The sequence below is a fragment of the Pagrus pagrus genome (assembly GCF_965226575.1).
Source record: "Pagrus pagrus genome assembly, chromosome: 3".
NCBI lineage: Eukaryota > Metazoa > Chordata > Actinopteri > Spariformes > Sparidae > Pagrus > Pagrus pagrus.
The window spans coordinates 7,393,634-7,413,937 of record NC_140187.1 but is presented as its reverse complement, the minus strand read 5'-3'; the positions used below and the strand labels follow the sequence as shown (position 1 = coordinate 7,413,937).

Sequence of the window (20,304 nt, the reverse complement as noted above, 5' to 3'; positions counted from 1 at the left end):
AAAAACAATTTTTTCAGGAGAAAAAAAACATTTTCTCAGGAGAAAAACACCTTTTTTTCCAGGAGATTTTTTTTTTCCAAACAAATCTGGAAAGAATGTCTTTTCAAATGTCCAGGAGAAGAAAAATCAGGAAAAAATGTCCAGGAGAAAATAAAATATTTTCAGGAAAAAAAAAATTTTTCAGGGGAAAAAAAAAAAACTTTTTGAGGAAAAAAAAAATTTCTTCAGAAGAAATGATTTTTCCAGGAGAATTAATTTATTTTTCAGTGGAAAAACAAATCTTGAAAGAATGTCTTTTCAAGAGAAAAAAAGATCAGGAAAAAAATGTTCAGGAGAAAAGAAATCAGGAAAAAAATCAATTCAGGGAAAAAAACACCTTTTTTTTCAGGGAAAAAAAAATTTTCTCAGGAGAAAAACACCTTTTTTTTCCTGGAGATTTTTTTTCTCCCAAACAAATCTGGAAAGAATGTCTTTTCAAATGTCCAGGAGAAGAAAAATCAGGAAAAAATGTTCAGGAGAAAATAAAATATTTTCAGGAAAAAAAAAACTTTTTTCAGGAAAAAAAAAACTTTTTTCAGGGAAAAAAAACCTTTTTCAGGGAAAAAAAATTTTTTCAGCAGCAATGAGAAATGTTTTTTTTTAGGAGAAAAAGAAAAAAAACTCATTTTCAGGGAAAAAAACCCAGGAGATGAAAAAAATGTTGAAGCAAAGTTTCTTTTTTTTCAGAAGAAAAGAAAATCATGGATAATTTTTTTCCAGCAAAAGCTTTATTTTTCATTTGTGTGACACCAAATGAAAGAAAATTCAGGAGAATAAAAAGTCATGTTTGAAACCAAATTATTCTTTTTTTCCAAGAGTGATCATGATCATGTTTGTAATTAAGGTTTTATTCCAAGAGAAAAAAATCATGTGAAACCAAGCAAATTTTCTTTTTAGGGGATTTTTTTTGAGGAGAAAAATACTTTTTTTCCACGATAAAAAAAGTCATTCAGGTCACAAATTATTTTTTATTAGGGGGAAAAATATTTTTTTTTCAGGAGAAAAAAAGTTCAAGTTCTTTTCTTCCCAAGACAAAAATTGTTTTGTGTGACACAAAGTAAAAAAATTCAGACTTAGAAAATGGATCACCAGGGAAAAAAAATCCTCATTTGCCCCTCAGAGCTTCCGTACGAGCTGTCTCCTCCTGCTCATAAGTTTTTATGCTAAGCTAAGTTAAACTCAAATGCTGGTTGCTTTAGTTTAATATGTTTTGTACAGACATGAAAGTGATATCAATATTCTCATCCAACTCTGGGCAAGAAAGCAAATAAGCACAATAATTGAAATTTCAAACATTCCTTTAATAAGTTTTACTGTTCCAGGGTTTGATTCAGTTCATATACGATGAAATCACAGATCAGTTTCTCCTCTTCGTATGAAGTCGTTACAGTTGCATATTTCCCATGGGGATGGACCATCTTCAGCTACCAAGCTTGGCTCCTGACCATTTCAAGACATTATTTTCTAGTTTTTAAATAATATCCTCAATCACAAGGTAATTCTCTGACTCCGGCACTAATAAATCTCATTTATTGTGAATGTATACAGCTCTTTTCCTCTGTTTTGCTCTAAAGTCCTGGAGCATGCTCAGATTCATATGCAATAAAACGAAAGAGGCTCCATAATGTCCCATTTTTTCCTGGAATATTAGCCTCTGGGGTTTTGCTAATGCAAGTCACATTTATATGATCTACTACCACAAACGTGCAGCAGGCAGACATTGTAAGATTTTATGAAAGTAAGCCAAGATAACAAAACCAAATGATACATCGATATCTTTATAATGAGCAATAAAAGTTTATTTTTCAGAAGTTTTCCTTTTTAGTCACTCAGATGAGTTCTGTCCTTTCAGGGCTCAATAAATACAACAGTCTCTCTGCCTGTGCATGTTCACTCAGTGTGGTTGAGACTACTGTGCACATGTGAAGAGGAGGTCCTGACCGACTTGTTTTGAGTTCAGTATATTTATGGAGCATTACACCATCCCCCTGCACCGTTTTCTGACAGCAGGAGAACAAACAATTATACACATTCCCCCCCAAGCTTGTGTTTTATGTTTTGACAACATCGTCTGTCACAGTCACTGATCTCATGCTTGGAATAAATCAAAAGTTGTTATCACGCTGCCATGGGAGTCAAAACCCAGACACAAAACAACGTGTGCCTCCCAAGTGTTCGCTTTTTCTATTTTCATCATGCACAAAAGAAACACGGCGCGTCTCTAAAACTCCATTTTATTATCTTGTTTGATTCAAAGACACGTTAAAAGGAGAATAAAAAAAAAAATGAAGAAGTGTAAAAACAGACTAAAACAAGTGTCACAAAAAACTCCCAGAATAACTACTGGTACAGTCCTATGCATGGCTTCTGTTCAAAGTGAGAATGGCATTCAGTTCTCCATACTATACACATGCGCACACACACACACACACACACACATACGAATGGGACCAGGGTGTGTCCTGCAGTTTATCAAATTATTTCTACCTGCAGAAGGAACCACCTTGCATGTCCCCTAAGTGTTTGTCTTCACACTATCATGGGGCTTCCTCCACCTCCATATGTCTTAAGGTCCATATTCCCTTCATAACACCTCAGAGTTGTTGAGGCCGCGCTCACATTGTGCGCAATCCCGGTTCATGTCCTCCCTTTGAACGTGTTCATGCAGGTATAACTCCCAGTAAACTTGTGGATTTCTTCAAGTGCAACTTGTGGCATGAAGCTAAAAAAAGAGCATAAAGACAAGGGAGGGAATGTTAAGCATGAAACAACTACACAGATGAAAACAAGACAAGAAATGTCAAATTACAATTAGATTTTTAATTTTTGTTTTACCTTTTTAGAATGACAAGAGCATGCATAGTCCAGGGCAGGTAGAGGAAGGCCTTGTCCGCTCTGACTGCATCCACAGTCCTCTGAGCGACCACCTCAGGTTTGAGAGGTGGAAAGAGCTGAGGGAACCTACGAAAGAAAAGATGGCAGATTTCACATTAAATAATGATCATTCTAATAAAATGAAGAATGAATTTTCAAGCTTCATTACTCCAAACAAATCATTTGAAACTATGGTGCCAACAAAGCCTGACTTAGCTTGACATGCTAATATAGCTAATTTTAGATAAATTGTTGGCTGCCGAACTGTATACTAGATGTTTCTGACATTTCCAAAAGTTATTACACAACGATATGGAAGGTTGAGCCTACGGATACACACGTATGAGAACACCATTATAGATTTAAAAGGTGCAATATGTGAGAATTTGTGTTGAAAACATTGAAAAAGTAACTAAACTATGAATGTGAAGAAATCACAGTCCAAAGCTCCTGCTCTAGTGGTGTAAACAGCAACGCTCCCCTGGTGCTCCACACTCCCATTCCAAACTGCTAGCTGCACGGCTAACTGAGCTAACTATCTTACAGCAACTGCAGTTAACAGCAGTTAGCGGGTACTCCAGCAATGGACCTGAGGGCCGACAATCAATGAACTGCTTAATGAATGAATGACCAGGAAAACTCCTTTTTTGGTCAATTGAGATGCTACTACTTTTACTTACATTTATTAAGGCCGAGTAGTTCAATAATATTCATAGTCACAATGAAACTGTGGGGGAGTTTCTCCCTGACGGTTGCGCAAAGTCATAAACTTTCACTTTAGATTCCAAGCACTGTGACCGTCTTTTATTAGGGTCTACTAGGGAGTAGCTCATTAAAAAGGAAAAGTCAGGGATCACTAAAGTTCATCGGAGACATTGTCTGGGAACCAAACATATCCAACAAGTAGATAAAAAGCCACATTTACTATTAAGTGAGAAGTGGTGGGGCTGGATGAATAAGTATTCAGAATATCAAGGGACCTTGGATATATATAGCAAAGTTCCCAGAAATCCATCCAGTAGTTGTTAAGATATTCTCTCTGAACTATACATTTCAATGTGGTGCAAGAGGAAAAGTCCCCACTGTCTGTGTGGTTCATCCTGTGGGGAACATGAAAGTACATTCATAGGATCTCACTATGCCTCCAGCTTGGCTAAAAATAAAAAATATGTATATATATGCATAAATACCTGACTCTCATGCCCTGGAACATCTCTGTGTTGGTGTGAAAGGGAAGCACGGTGGTGCAGCCGACACCGGGACAGTCCAGCAGGCCCAGCGTCAGGCTCTCCATGAAGGCCAGCGACGAGGCCTTGGAGGTGCAGTAGTCTATGGCTCCAGGGATGGCAGACTGGGACAGGATTGAGTTTATGCACACTACATGGCCGTGCTGCAGCTCCAGCATCCGAGGCAGGAAGGCTTTTGTAGTCTGGGGGTGAGGGAGGAAAAAAAGGGTTAAATGAAGGCGGAGAATTAATTCAGGGTGGAGGGAGGCAGACAAATAGAAGGTGAAATATATTCAGCAGAGGGAAAAAGAAGAACAGACAAGAGTAACAGGCCCGCAGTGTAACCACAGATGAAATTTCTATTTCCATTTAGTTGATAATTGCATTTCTGTCTGCATATTACAGCCTTTTGATCTCCATTCAAAATAAAAATGCCACAAGTTTCAAATCCCCTCTGATGTTTCAGGGGCTGAGAGGAGAATTGGAAATACCCTACTTAACCTGCCATAATAGCAGTCGTGATTGACAAGTCCGGGGGTGCCTACTGTAAATACTGCCACGCTATAATCAAAATATGAAAACGATAAGGATAATCTGCTCGGAGGAATTCCCCTTCTTCTGCATGCGAGCTCCCTCCGCTTTAATTTCCTGCAAGTCTTACCCAGAACTGTCCCATGGTATTGATGTGTTGGGATTTCAGAAGGGCGTCGTCATCGCTGTCCATCAGACTCTTGCCGTGGACTACAGCTGCATTGTTCACGAGTATCGTAACATCTCCGACCTGAGATTGAAAAGCACAGCGAGGGGAAAAAAAGAGAACGCTGTCAGAGATCTTTGTGTGTTTTCTGTCTGCCTTCGTGAGATGACACAGTTGTGCTGCACCAGAGCTTTCAGCAATATTCCCCGCTCTTATTCAGATATTTCAGATGAAGTGTAATCTATACACCAGATGGGAGAGACAGCGGCTCAGAGCCAGCATACATAGGAGAGGAGACAGAGAGGCATCGCAGAGAAATACTTTATGAAGAGGTTCACTGTGTGCAAACACGGTTCCTTTTTGTGCAAAAGAGAAACGTCTCTAAATATAAAGCTGGTGTACCTTTTCTCTAACCACCTTGGCTTGCTTGTAGACCTCCTCCCGGTTGGCCACATCACACAGGAAGTAATGGCACTCTGTTCCTGAGACAGAGATCTCGTCAGCTGTTTCTTTGAGGCACTTCTCTGTTCGGCCCCACAGGATCACCTAGCAAGAAAAAAAAAAATAAATAAAATCAAAAAGGTTAGAGACAAATAGGGAAATGTTCTGCACGCACCGAAACTGTGCCGAGATCAGAAGCAAGTGAACTGTAGCCTATAAATGGAACAAAAGGGGTTGTTTTCACAGTCAGTCATCAACACAACATTACGTCGGTTTTGCGCAATATTTTCTGGCAGCGAGACCTGCTGTAACTGTGGGGATCTTTGGGCAGCGATGTTCTTTTCATTCAGAGAACAGAGAGGCCATTTTCACTCCAACAAATAGTTTTCGAGCAAGATTAAAGGCTCGGGGGCTGCTGTGTGAATGAACTGTCTCTTCATCCACCCGGAGACTAAATGAAGGCCGGTCATTTGAGCAGGGAACATGGGGTTGGATGGAGGTGGGGGACTAGTGATTGGGCAATTAGATCTGTCAGTCTTCGGGGTCAGGGAAAGGTAATGAAATCAGGGGGTGAGCCCTCCTCATCTCTCAAACACAAATTCTCAAAGAGATTACACGGCCTGTTGGGCAGATGAGCCCCGTCATTTCTGGTCAGGGAGTCTGAAAACAGTGCGTGTGTGAAGTGCTGAGGACGCCAGTGTGGGATTTGGCCGGTCGCCCGTGACCAAGGTTAATATTTGAGCAAAAAGTCTACTGGAAAGTGATCTTGTGTATGTGAGCGACAGACAAGGCTGCGTGTGTGTACCATACACACACACACACACACACACACACACGCACAAGAGAGTGTGTGTGTGGCTTCCCATTGCTACAGATGATCACACGTCATCTTTTGCACGTATTGAACCTGTCCTCCTGCGGTAACAGGACACTTTCAGAAAGCGCCAACCTCTTCAAATTTACCCAGCATTTATCTGGAGCCAAACATAACACACTGGCACTGACAGTGCGTTAATTTGCGCAGACAGGGCTCTTAGAAATCATCAAATTACCGCGCTGCGATTGCTTTTAATGTTGCGCTCGTGTGTCAATAGCTGTCTGATAGTAAGCGAGTCAAACACAGAAACACTGACAGGGTAAAGCTCCAGAGACATCAAAGATTACAGTCTGGAATGTGTTCTTTATTTCTTTATCAGATCAGAAGCAATAAGGGGTTTGGCTCCCTCTGTGAACGGCCCTTGTTTGAGTTGCTTTTTGATTGGGCTTTTTTTTTGTTTGCTTCATTTGCAAGCCCGTTTGAGTAATCAGCGAAGGCAGACAGGTCTTGATAAATAACTGAAAGCTTTTAATAGGATTTGAGCCTTACAAACAAAGCTGACAGCTCTCATTAAAAGTCAGCACTCAAACTGTGCTCTCCTGTTAAAATGTTATTTAATTCATTAGGTTTATCACCCGTCACAACACACAGGACCCTCAGAACAAACAAGCACCGGCCAAATTGCTATCTGGATAGAAACAGTAAGAAAACAGTTTTTAATTGACCTTGCACAAGCCGCCTTTGCTATCAGTGATACACCAGTGATTGTTTCTAACCAGGCGTGCCTAACAAGACTTCAACACATGCTGGAAGTAAAAGCCGTCCGATCAACAAATTAATGTCGCCGAAGCCTCGACACGAGACCTTGAGAGGGATCGGAGATGCCACTCAATACCGGCTGTGGTGTCCGTCTCCGTGTCCCCGGTAGCTCCAGCTGAATTACAGTGATACTCTATCTCTCAGGTCTGAATGTATGGGTGGGTATGAACCCTCCTTTTCACACCCATTGTATGGGCCAGCAGAGAGGCGGCACACAGAGGGGGCAGCAGGAGTTCAGGAGGCAGTCGCCTGCCGCTGTCTAATTACTGCGGAGACAGCAAGGTCAGCTGCAGGGCAATACCCAGCTGGGAGCGGTGTGCTTCCCGCCTCCAGCACAACACACACACACACACACACACACACACACACACACTGACATAAACCTGTTGTCAGTGCCTCGGTTTGGTTCATCCTCCGTGCACTGATCTCTTTATGTAATGTTAACAACCACATGAAATCCATGTTTTCTGCGATCACTTTCTCCTGGAGTTGTTGTCATGGTGAAAAATACTTAGGAAAAAAAAAAAAGGAGCTTTGAAGAATTATGCTGTTTTAAGTTGTCAGCTATTTACTGGAGTTGTTCTGAAAGACCTCTTGCAGCGCTCTGAACTTGGATGCCGTTTTCGAAAAATGCTTTGGTCTGGTTTTATTGTTTCAGGGCTTCGTTCTGCAACGGTTCCCCCCTAACAGCACACAAGAAGACCTGGCTCCCCTCCTGAGTCCTCGGCTCTCCATCTCGCCGGATTCTTTCATCAGCGCTGTAGTTAGTCTTCCTCACACCGTGAAAACACCAAAGCCGAGGAGAGGGGAAAGGAAATTCCGGCTGCCAATCACAAAGGGGCTCAAACTGGGGTGAGCGCGAGTTCGTGGAGGTTAGCCCTATTCATAATTACCGTCCTATTCCCTTTTAGCATCTCTTTAGGCAGGGAGTAATTGTCATACACATTACCACAGGTGTTGTTTTCAAAGCCTTCACACCTTGATAATACCCAACAATGGGGTGCTGAAAAGCGTGGTGACATCCTTTGTTGTGCAGCTGCAGAGTAAAGCTTTTAAAAACCCGCTGGTTTCTTCTTGCTCGTTCCCCCAAGGAGACGCATTGAAAGACAGAGGGCGAGCAGTTAGTGTTTCATCAAGCTTTCAGCAATATTTTCTAGCTGCTAAAATTGCGCCTTGAGAGAGCATGCGAGATGAGCCGCTGTCACACAAGTGCTGATAATTACGACCCGCAGCATTCAGCTGGGCTGCTCATCGCTTTTCTACCAGGGAAATTACCACCATTCCCATCCCCGTGTAATGACGACTCCCATCTGAGGTGATCAAAAATAGCGCTGCTCTGTGTTAACACATCCCTGCTGAAGGGACACCGGCAGCTCATCAGGCACTCAGCTGTGGAATGTTCACCCGCTGGATTGGAAGACAAAGTGTAGCTGGAAGTGATGATGGGAACAGAGCCCGACCTGCAGGGCTGAGGTACTGTGTGTGTAGCCACTCGAGCATTTCAGGCCCGAGTGACAGCTCCTTGTTAGGGGGGTGAGGGATGGTGAGGGTGAGGGGGGAGACTGGAGGGTGCACAGGTTTTGATGGGTTGGGTGATTCTCTGATACTGGCAGGACTGGATTAGTTCCAGGGACAAATATTGATTTGCAATTTCAGAGTTTGCAAACATGATATCCAACGATTTATTCCAGCTCAGCCGTGTAATCCGGTAACTTCTGGATCGCCTCACACACATGTTTCAAGATGTTGAAAGATTATGTCTCCATGCAGAAAATATATTTATAAGACCAGGCTGCATGTTTCTTACAGTGGATGGTGAAAAGCAACAGATGTAAACATGTGCGTCGTGTTTAACGAGGCTACTTCTTGCACTCTGGTGAGGTAGCTGAGCATGAGCAAAGAAAATGGAAGTAAATTAATCTGTTTTAAAAAAAAAAAATATGGATGACTGAGATTCCTTTATGTTTTAAAATTAGTCACTGAGCGAGAAAAAACGAATCATGTAAACTAAGAAATCTACCTGCCACCTGTCAGATATATACTCAAAACAAATGGAGGGCAGCATATCACCTGTGTGACCGCTAACTGCTGCTAACTGTAGCTTACACTAGGTACTTAGCCGAGTTAGCTCAGTTGGCCGTGCAATTAGCAGCTTGGACTGTGAGCTTGGGGACCAGGGGAGCGTTAGTGTTTACACTGCTAGCACAGGAGCCTGGGACCAGGATGGGACGGGGCTAGCTGGTTAGCATGCTAACTTCAGGAGATATCTCTGTAACACAATACAAAGACACCATAAAGTCAAAACTGCTATATATTCATTTTTGAATGTTTTCAACTTAATTCTTACAAATTGCCCCCTTAACGCATAAAGATTAGAGCTGCAGGACACCGTAAAGAAAAAAAACATCAAATCGCAGTTATTTTGACAGATATTGTGATTATGAGTCATGATTAGTGAGTAGAGCCTGACTGAGCATAGATTTTTGGGGCCGATGCCAAGAATTGAAAAACTGAATTTCACTGAAAAACTGTTAAGATCATGAAGTTGTGACATTTGTTAAAGTCTGTACCAAACAAACACGTTTCCTCACAGCTTTACAAGGCTTTGTACAGTAGGTTCCCCATTTCGATTAGGTTTCACTTAATTGTGCCGCCTTAATTAAGATGCATCTCTGATCGTTTTGTGATGACATCACAGCCCTCTGATTCGGAGCATAACCGAACCCTGATGGATGACATCATGCAAAATCTAACTTAACATTCGGCTGGGAAACATAATGACGAGTCGTTATAAGGGCTGCACGATACGGTCCACAAATCGTATTGCGATTATTTTGACAGATATTGCGATTGCGGTCTGAGTCACCCGATTAATGGGAATGACTATTTGGGATCAGAAGTTCACTAAATTCATGTTTTCTTAACCTGGAGAACAAGATTTGGAGGCCGGGTCATCTCAGCAGCATTACACTACTAACCTTAACCCAAGATCTGCACTTCTGCGAGTTGGATATTGCACTTCTTGCAATCTGAATGTAATTAAACTCTGCTGTTGATAATAACAAGCAAGAGTCACCTTAACATTCAGCTGGGAAAACAATGAATCATAACTTGTAACTAGTCATAATACTTCTAACTCTAATGGGTCAGAATCCAATCCAAGATACTGTGATCTGTTCCTCCCTCACTGTGTTTGTTGGGTTCATTTACTTTTCATTAAACTCCATAAAAGGCATCTCATGTCCTGAAAACAAAACCTAATCTGGCTCTTATTAAAGGCATCATGGAGCCTTTTGTTGTGCTGCGATATGTCGGCAGATTTTTACAACAGAGCAAAGAGGGCAAAAACTATTAAAACTATAATAAGCTCAGAGCAGGAGTGTTATTGTGTGAATGTCTTTGAAGCAGTGAGGCTGTGCACACACACACACACACACACACACACACACACACACACACACATGCATAGAGGCACATGGAGTCAATGCCTTAATCTTTGGATAAAACACTTTCTGGACACGTCAGTCAGAACCACAATCACCCCAGACCTCAGCAGAATGAGTGTCAGCCCAATGCAGCACTTATAATCACATCAATCAGCCATAAAGGCTCCCCAGTCCTGGCCCCTGGTTGACCCGAGCTCTTGTGCAATACACGAACCAAAATTGAGGGCAATGTCTCCGGTCTCGCTGGCCCAACGAGGCTACTTAGAGGTTATGATCCCTGCTTCCATAGAACAGTAACAACAATACACATGGGGCAGGGTGGACATGACTGACCCTGCTACCGGGAGGTGGAGGAGGAGGGGAGGCGTGTGTGTGTGTGTGTGCGTGACCAACTACTATTGACACACAATGAACCCAAATAAAGTTTCTTGCAAAATAACTTGAAAAGTCAGGAGGGAGCAGTGTGGGTGCAACAAGTTGGCCGAAGTGAAATGATATTACCTTTCTGGCCCCCTGCTTGGCGAACTCTTTGGCCAGGTGTCGCCCGATGCCTCGTCCCCCGCCGGTGATCAATACCACCTCCCTGCTCAGATCCTTCCTTCTGCTCGGCAACAGAGAAACCAAACTGGCTCGGACTAAATAATAGAGCATCTGGACCGGGAAGAGAAACATACGACACGCGCTCTTCAGCTCCATGTCTCAGAGTGCTCGCGGGCAGCAGCCGACAGAAACAGAGAGTGTTTACGCTGCAAGTTTACGCGCACGACGCGGCCGATATCCTCAAAAACAGCGACCGTGGAGCTCCCGCAAGTTTATCCGCGTGCAAAACGACGCGCTCATGTGCAGCCTCACAAACTGCTGCACGAGTAATCCACAGACGGAGGAAGAGTGAAAAGGCAGCAGCAGCAGCAGCAGCAGGAGGAGAGTTGTGTGACTTGAAGGAGCTCTGACATGTTAGTCGACATGCATCACGCTCTCGAAACGTGTGAGTGATCGCTCATTACGCCTGTCAAACTACTGGTGGAGACGCAGAGACGTGAGACACAAGTCCAGGCGACGCTCCGTGCTGTGCGCTACTGAAACCGCTGCGCTCCTGTCCCGTCCCGTCCTGTCCTGTCCTGTCCTGTCCTGCCTTATATATCAGCGCCTCTGCCCTGGCTGCGAGAGGACCTGGGTGAACCTAAAGAAGAGGTCTGTAAGGGGCATTAATCCTGATTGACATGTTAAGTGGGGATGAATATTTGTGCTCCAGTGCCCGTCTGCCCTGAGTGGTTGCGTACTTGCCTCTTCCCCACCCCCTTTATGTGCCTACAGCGGTGGTGCTCAATCTGTGGTCCGGGGCCCCCCAGTGGTCGCCCCATTGCCTTCCCAGGTGGGCGCCCCATTCATGTTTGGGGAAACTTAATTTAAGTGACTGGAACTGAAGCCTGTTGAAGAACAATGGTGCAGTCATTGGTCAAAGTTATAAGTCAGGACACAATTAAAGGAGCACTATGGAGAAGAAATTCAAACTCAGCATTTTAATATTTATAATATTAATGAGGAAATGATGCAAACTCAGACATATTTATTTTTTCCATAACTGATAAACAAGCTTTTCTCAGAGGAAAATAAGGTGCCCAGAACACCGTTTCAGGCTAGAAAGGTGGCAGGGTCCGCCACATATAAACAAAGTAAAACAGTATGAAACTGTGTTGTCCTTTAAGGTCAGTTTGTTTATTCAGTCATGAAAACAAAGACAGTTTATTTAGTTTGTTTAGGCATTAAAACAATCAGTCAGTGAAGATCTTTCTCTTCTCAAAACTACACAGTGCTCCTTTAAGAACCAAAGCATCCTCACCTGTGACAGATGGAGGTATTTGTTCAGAAAATGACTGAGTGCCCCAATCAATTAATCTTTACACCCGCCCACTCATTAATTAAGCGAACCAAGTAAACAAACACAGAAAGAAACAGCTAATCACTGAACAAACACACAACTGGGAGTCCTGACAGTTGTCACAATCACATTAACCCCCAAATAAGCAGTCAAGATCCTTTACTTAAGTAAAGGTAGTAATACCCAGAGGTGGCAAAAGTACACACATTCTTCACTCAAGTAGAAGTACAGATACCTGTGTAGAAAAAAGTATTAAAAAAAAGTATAAAAGTTAAAAGTATCCCTCTGAAGGACATTTCTACCAGCCATTTCTGTGCAAAGCTAACTGAACCTCATGTCATGTTAATATAATCAAAGACTATTAAACTCAAAGGTAGAATTGGTTGGGTTTGACCCAGCTGTTCCTAAATGGACCAGAAAGATAGTTGATTGTTGAATCTCATTCCCAGGACGTCAAATATTGACAGTTTGGGTCGATAAAGCGCTATAAAAATTCGATAACTCCCCTCAAATGCATTAAAAAACTAAAATAACAAGCCTGTTTTGAGAATGTAAGGAGTAGAAAGTTCAGATATTTGTGTTCAAATGTCGGGAGGAAAAGTAAAAAGTTGTCTCAATACTAATAGTAATGTACAGATACCTGAGTACAGTAATGGAGTATTTGTACTGGGTTACTCTCGCAAAATGTACTTAAAGCATTAAAAGTAAAAGTAATCATTGTCCCTGTCAGTATGTTTCTATTATATCTGATGTTTTTGGATTAATATCACTTAATGCTGTAGATGTTTAAGGTTTAGCTAATTTGAACCACTTCATATACTGTTGGGCAGTTTAATCTACAGCAAAACATCATATTCTATAAGATCATCATACGTTAGTAGCGTCTCTGTCCCGTCAGAGCCACATACTGTGTCTCTAATCCACCAAATTTGGAGTTACATAGTTTTCACTGGACATGAAGGGTCCTAGTAACTGGGGATCAGGGCTGCAGGATACAACAAAATACTATTTTAAACTAGTGGTTTACTTCAATAGCTCTATTTGGAAATAAATGATCATTCAGGAATAATTGGGGTGATTTTGCAGTGGAGTCCATTTTATCAAACGAACCAAAGTAGGGCCTGCTTTGTTTAATAAATTCATCAGGAATGATTGTGATTAGTGGTTGACTGTGCATGCACTGTGCGAGCTCACATGTCACTCAGTAGCAACAACAAACTCCCACGTATCCAAGAACCCTTGAACTGGGACTAAATTATGCAATATCAGACAGACCTTTGGTAGATTTGTCATGGAAAATGAGATCAGTTTCAGAGCAAAACAACATGGTTTCAACATTTCTTTATCAGGAATATTAGATTATCCATCTTTGCTCACTATATCTGAGTCCTTTCTTTGCCTCGGGTGTCAAATTATCGGTTGCCTTATTGGTATCAGCCACAAGAAGCAGGTATAATCGGTTATCAGTATCGGCTGAAAAAAACCCATGATGTGCATCTCTACTAAAGCCGTCAGAGTAAAAACTACAATACTGGCTTCTGAGATGTAGTGAAGTAGAAGTACAAGTACACTGGATTTGTACTGAAGTACAGCAAGTGAGCAAGCGTACTCAGTTATATTCCACCGAGACGATTTAGTAGATAGATGTGAAAAACTGAAGAATAACTGTAATTACCTTTACATGGGGCAATCTGGGTTCAACTTCCATAATGACACGTACTTCCCCTAATGCTGATGTGCCCTTGAGCCAGTTACTGATCTCTGCTGTCTCCTGCAACAATAATCCGACGGTAACAAACCTACTGCAACATTTGTAGCTTCAGAATATATGTCGGTGACACTTCTGGGTGATTCAAGCTCACATAATAAATCACATCAAACATTGTTTGAGTTGCATAAGCACAGTAGGATTTCCTGAAAATGATTTTTTTTATGTTACGCAGTGTGTCCTACATCGGTCATGGTCTCAAATGTTCAAAACCACATCGGTTGTTTGAACCCAGCTTGTCGTGGTAACAGTGTTTTTGAAGCAGACTATATCTTTCTGTGTGTGACAGTGCAATTTGGGAAATAGGTCAGCTCAGTCTCAGCAGCTCGGCATGGTGACAAACAGAGTACTGCATGAATACCTCCTAAACAAATCCTATGAATTCATGGGCCTCAGACAAGATTCCAGTCTGTGATTTTTGGCCCTGGCACTGTGATTTTTACTGGGTATCGCTGAATGCAGGGCTTTTTCAGCAACTGGGATGGGTTTAAAGAGCAGCCTCACAATGGTTGCTTTGTGCTGGGCTCAGCTACTTAGGGAAGGCAGAGAGGCTCCCGAGGGCTGCTCAAACCTCCAAGACAACACGACTCCAGATGCTGTCTTCATTTTGGAAATTTCTGAGATTTACAGAAACTGAACCCAGAGTCAGGTTGCACTGGAAGCTTGTGCCGTACTATTCTCTGCAGACGTGAAATTTAATTGAACTCAGAGGACAGAGGAAAAACAAAACAAGAGAGAAGTCCAAAGATATGCATTACAATGAGTGGCAAATGGGTTCCGGCTGCACGCAGAATGCAAAAATGTAAATAGTGTATATTTCAGCAGGCCCTGTTTATTTATACTCATGCTATCACTGCCATCTACAGATCGGCAGAGAAAGTTCAGATAAGAGAGTTTCTCATGTAGGCAGCCACCGGGGAGCATCTCTGAACATTTTCTTCCCTCGCAGACACCAGACAGTCAAAATGCTGGTGTGTGCTGAGTGCAGCTGGAAGAAGCAGAGCGTCCCTCAGTACCAGGGGCATGAAAGAGAGCAGGAAAAACATCAGGAACGTCAGAGACGGTATTGTTCGGGATTGTAAGGCAACGTAACGGGTACTGTGAAAATGTATGCTTAATTAAAACATTCATCTGTTAATGAGGGATGCAAATAATTAGTATTTTTATTATCAATTAATCTGCCTAGTTAGTTACTTTCATCTGTTATCATTTTGGAAATTATTTTTTTTGTTCATAGCAAAAAACACAACAATTCCATTCAAAGACAAACATTTAACAACACAATGCTTCACAACATCACCGACAATAAAGAATATAAATATATTAAAATGCAAGTGACACACACCTCATATCAGAGGGTTTGTTTAAATGGTAACTAACCAATATTCCTCATGTAAGTGTGTTTACAGGTCTTCTGGAGTATTACTGCCTGATATATGAAAAAATTGTTGAAAAGCTCTTGTGGCTCCAGAGGAAGCTGCATGGAATCTGATAAACTGCCTCCAGTGGTGTCACTCAGTGACCAAGTTGCATTTTGGGTAATGTAGGCACCAGGTTTTTGAAAAGCAGTCCGCTTGTCCAGCGTTGTACTCCTATGACACTGTTGGACTCATTATGGACAGTTTAAAATAAATGATCAAAATCGGTACTGCAGAACCAGAACTATCGCCTTTTCTACTCCACACATTCTTCTTTGTTTCCAAAACTTGCAGCCTACATTACCCACAATGCCAACTCAGTCACTAAGTGACGTCACTGGAGGCAATTTATCAGATTACACGCAGCTTCCTCTGGTGCCGCTAAAGACTTTATACTACTTTTTTCACATGTTAAACACACTACTCCACAAGACCAATGATCTCTGGGTGTTGTTTATGACTTAGCATTCTTACAGAGTGTGTTCTTGTTAACTACAGACAGTAAAAATATCTGGCAGTGAATCACAAGGTTAAAATACTATACATAAAAATAAAACCAGTATTTGTGTATCTACTCTGACCTAGCCAAGAGTCTGCATGAATTACAATCGTTGTAATCCTTTGCTATCGATGACACCTGTATTTATATCCCAGCAATTATTATATTTAGCAATTTACATGTCACTTTGGGACAAATGAGACCTTCCCTGCCTGTCTCGGTTGTCTATACAAGCCTGTGGGCGATTGTTTGATGCTGCTGGACCGTGGATTTCATTGTGAAGGACTACGGTCAGATTTTCCATGACAGTCCAAAGGACTTCATGCAAGTTTCTGAGTGTCTCGTGTCAGTGCCTCTCTACGCTAACGCTAGTTTAGAAATGGAGTCCGCTAACATAAACTGACAACCGGTTTCAAGCATGAGACAGAATTTCCACAGAGCTCCTTTAAAGAGGCTGGAAGCAGCAAGTCCAGTGGCCTACGATACAGCACCTAGATTTAACATGACCTGGATGACTGAGAGCCTTCATCAACAAGCAGCATTTCTTAAGAAATAAATTATTTTTTAATGATCAAAACTGTCAATTAAATTTCTTCCAATTGACCAGTAGGTTACTGTTATCTTAAACAATATTTTGTGTGATATTTCATAAAGGGACAACTAAAACATGTTGAGGAATATAGGTATTATTTCCTGAGCACCCACACATGCCCAACATGTCATAAAGTGAATCCAAGGTCAGAATGCATTGCACGTGGAGGTGGGAGGGGAGGCAGGAGGCTGAAAGCAGGCAGATAAAACATTTACTCCTAATGACTCGCCTTTAACAGAGCCGACCAGCAACACCATGGACATCGGCTCGGCAATTTTAATAATTGGCTTCGCTGCTCTTGTTGCAGCCTTCCTCCTTCTGGTAATTGGACTTGTGTACTCTGAGCTGATGAATTCAGACATTCCTCGTGGGGTTGCAAATAGTGGGAAACTGCACATGGTTCATGGCTTGTTCGTCGGCATAGCAATTGTGGTGAGTATCCACTGCATCCATGGAGTTGTTCGAGCTTATTATTTTATGTTTTCCGTGTGTAATTGTATCTGTTGTAATTATTATTTTTTTTTATTATCATTAAAAGAACATATTCCCTAGTGTAAAAGGAAAAGACCTCTGTTTGTGCAAGATTAAAAAAACAAACTCTTTTCAGCTCTCCTTGCCTTGTCCTCCAGCAGCTGATAAAGCTCAGATCAGAGAAATTTTAGATAAGAAATCAAGTCTAACAAAGGTGCAACGAAAGCAAGGTCATCTGTTCTCCTGCTTTGATGTTGTCATAGTAAATATGGTTACTCAGAGAGAATAACTTTCACTTTGATTTTACCCTTCAAGAACACTTTTTTTTTTTTTTAACATTGTGTCCTACTTGTGGTAACTGTGTGCTTCCTCTCCTACAAGGGCCGGATCCTACAGAGTCTGGGTGTTTGTCAACAGGTCAGCTTCAGTCGGTGGTTTGTGGCCTGTTTCCTGACTCACTTAAATCCAGTTCCTGCGGGCCTGCGAGTGAAGGACCTGACATTTTCAGAGGTGCCAGTGCGAGTCTATGAACCTACCGCTGTGTGTGACGGCTTGAGAAGGGCACTGGTGTATTTCCATGGAGGAGGATGGGTGTCGGGCAGTATAGGTACACGGATAATTTACTGAAGTAATGTAGTGGAAATGCAATACTGTAAGAAATACTCAATGACAAGCAAGAATGGATTAAATACTGACTTTATAAATAAGAGATATATTCAGATGCATTGTTGAGTTTAACTCAAGTGCTGCAGACAAACTTTTAATGGCATCAGAAACATGAATGACTTTGTGTAGAGTAAGGGTCGTCTGTTAATCAGTTTGTGGGTAACATGAAGTTTCTCTCCTCTGTTTGAATCTTGGTGGTGGAGCAGTCTACGCTTCATTTCACAGCTGGCTCAAGGAGTGAGCTTCAAAATTTTTGATGTTTTAATATATTTTTGAAAAAGGGAAAAAAGATGGTTTGAGAGTGCAGCTTCAGACATTTCTGTTTTTTTTTCTAGTTCTCTTATAAATTGTTGGGCGGTTTGATCTTTAACGATTCATCACATTTTTAAAGATCCTCATATTTTTGAATGTCAAGTATCTGCAAAGTAACCAGTAACTAACTAACTACCTGAGCAACAAGTATAAAACACTGTGATGGCTGCAACCGCTGCTGTTGCTTGCAGTGAGTATGCAATAATCAAAGTCCTGTAAGTGGTAAATTCATCACAAAACTCAAACACAAAGGTCACTGACATCACATTTCACAGCAGTGTTGGCCAACTTTGTGCTAATTGAATCATGCACCAAAGAGTAATGGCATCATTTTATTAATTGCCACAATATGGCTTTGATATGTCTTGAACATGCTACATTGTGTACCAAGTTTCATCTTTTTAAGGGCAACAGAATTGGAGAAGTATCATCTTATATTGTTACTGTAGCGCCCCCTGGGGGTAGAATTGTCACACCTGTGCAGCATGGCGACACAAACAACAATCCCATTTGCTCGGCTGCAGCTATCACGCAAATACAGTACTTTCCATCTATGGGTAAACAACACAAACAGAAATAAAACAGCATATACTCTATTGAAAACAGTACAAAGACATTAGATGTTTCATCAAATTCATTGATTTTGTAAATATATGCCTTTTCTGAATTTGATGCCACCAACGTGTTTCAAAAAAAGTTGGGACAAAGGCAACGAAAGACTGTGACTGTGTGGAACGCCCCAAAAACACCTTATTTAACAGGTTCATTGGTAACAGGTGATAGTATCATGATTGTGTATGAAAGGCTCAGATGGTCACAAGCAGGGATGTAAAGTAATTTCTTTAAAAAAAAAAAAAAAAAAAAAATGCGGCCTGGATATCTAAAAGAACAATGTAGGTAGAGAGAACCAACAAAATGTCATGTTTTCTCTGCAGTGCTTGTGTGCTACTTTTCAAAGATCATAACACATCTTGCTACCTGTGATGTTCTGCTAATCCTGAACAGATTCTGTTGATGAAGTCTGTCGGCACATCGCCAAAGAGTCGGGCACCACTGTGGTTTCTGTTGGGTACTTAAACTTTTACCACAAAGCACGTTAATATCCAAAAACTTATTCCAACTAGCAAAAAGCCAGAATCCAACATATTGTCCTGCGTCGTCCCTCTCACCTCTCTTAGGTACCGATTAGCCCCTGAGCACAGGTACCCTGTCCAGCTGGACGACTGCGAGACAGCGACGTGTCACTTCCTGTCTGTGGCTGAGGCAGAGTTCAGCGTGGACCCACGCAGAGTGGCAGTCGGAGGAGACAGCACTGGGGCTAACCTGGCAGCAGCGCTGTGCCAAAGGCTGGCGAGGAGAGAGGACAGACATCTGCCGTCCCCCTGCGCTCAGGTCCTCATTTACCCAGCCCTGCAGATGGCAGATTTCAACCTGCCCTCATACCAGCAGAATCATGCTGTGCCCATATTGTTTCGTGGCCGGATGGCGTTCTATTTCCTACAGTACATCAATGGGGACATGTCCGTGTGCCAGGACGTGTTGGAAGGCATTCACGTCCCCACTGAGCTCAGGCCATGCTTTAAGGAGTGGCTCTCCCCTTCCAACCTACCACCTGAGTGCCTTGAACGGGGCGTCCGTGAGCAACCGACCCCAGACTATGACGGGGAAGTGTATCACGCAATCAAAGCTGGTTTAGAACACGAGGTCTCACCTTTACTGGCGGACGACGCCGTCATTCAGAAAACCCCGCCCACCTTCATCCTCACCTGTGAGTATGACGTCCTGAGGGATGATGGGATTCTTTACAGGAAGCGGCTGCTCGACTTGGACAAGGACGTCACCTGGCAACACGTGAAAGAAGGATTTCACGGCATGATTAACTTCTTTAACCAGGGCCGGCTCAGCTTTCCCTCTGCAGTGCAGGTTGTCGATCGTGTTGTTGACTATGTGGAAACACTGTAAAGATCATAAATAGGATCATGTGATGTACTTCTACCTTCCATCTTGTTTTATATTTTAATAAACAAAACTGGCCTCCAGTGGTGGAGTCTTCTTCTTCTTCATTAAAAGTACAGCGTTCACAGAGGAGAAGCACATAGAAATCTATAAACAACACCTGTTTTATTCCAAAAATGAAAAGGAGCCTGAGGGCAAGAAGCCTGCACACACTCTCTGGCACCATTTTAACAATATAGAGTATACTGCTAAAAGGTAAAAGCCGTGCCCTCGCCTTAAGGAATGTATTTCTTTTCACCGCAGATATGAGACGTCTCCCATTTGCTTCCAGGACGCTCTGCTTGCCTTCCCTTTTTAGTGTTTGCTGTAGCCATAGCAACAGAG

The 20,304-nt window shown here is 42.2% G+C and overlaps 2 protein-coding genes across 3 annotated transcripts; one reads left to right on the top strand and one right to left on the bottom strand.

Moving 5' to 3' along the window:
- Positions 1-1,319: 1,319 nt before the first annotated feature.
- Positions 1,320-11,615, bottom strand: dhrs3b (dehydrogenase/reductase (SDR family) member 3b). Its single transcript, XM_084346842.1, has 6 exons — positions 10,861-11,615; positions 5,239-5,382; positions 4,801-4,920; positions 4,104-4,342; positions 2,875-3,000; positions 1,320-2,761 (listed from the first exon to the last, which is right to left on the bottom strand). Exons 1-6 carry the CDS (start codon positions 11,053-11,055, stop codon positions 2,677-2,679), a joined length of 909 nt encoding a protein of 302 aa, XP_084202968.1. The 5' UTR covers positions 11,056-11,615; the 3' UTR covers positions 1,320-2,676.
- On the top strand, positions 11,522-19,963 carry aadacl4 (arylacetamide deacetylase-like 4; the record flags this gene model as incomplete). Of its 2 annotated transcripts, XM_084346828.1 has the most annotated exons (5): positions 11,522-11,550; positions 16,823-16,947; positions 17,368-17,593; positions 18,970-19,033; positions 19,143-19,963. In XM_084346828.1, the coding sequence occupies 4 exons, from the start codon at positions 16,864-16,866 to the stop codon at positions 19,924-19,926; spliced, it is 1,158 nt and encodes a 385-aa protein (XP_084202954.1). In that variant the 3' UTR covers positions 19,927-19,963. The 2 variants fall into 2 exon arrangements, with proteins under 2 accessions (XP_084202954.1, XP_084202953.1); XM_084346827.1 differs by lacking the exon at positions 11,522-11,550 and having other exon boundaries at positions 16,771-16,947.
- Between the last annotated feature and the right edge of the window lie 341 nt (positions 19,964-20,304).

What these genes read in the sequence shown, in the direction of transcription:
- dhrs3b (XM_084346842.1), bottom strand. Translation starts at nt 11,055, where the DNA reads ATGGAGCTGAAGAGCGCGTGTCGTATGTTTCTCTTCCCGGTCCAGATG. An exon ending in ATACCATGGGACAGTTCTGG is followed by an intron (nt 4,343 to 4,800) that starts GTAAGACTTGCA and finishes CCTCACCCCCAG; the next exon opens with ACTACAAAAGCCTTCCTGCC. An exon ending in GCTCTTGTCATTCTAAAAAG is followed by an intron (nt 2,762 to 2,874) that starts GTAAAACAAAAA and finishes CTCTTTTTTTAG; the next exon opens with CTTCATGCCACAAGTTGCAC.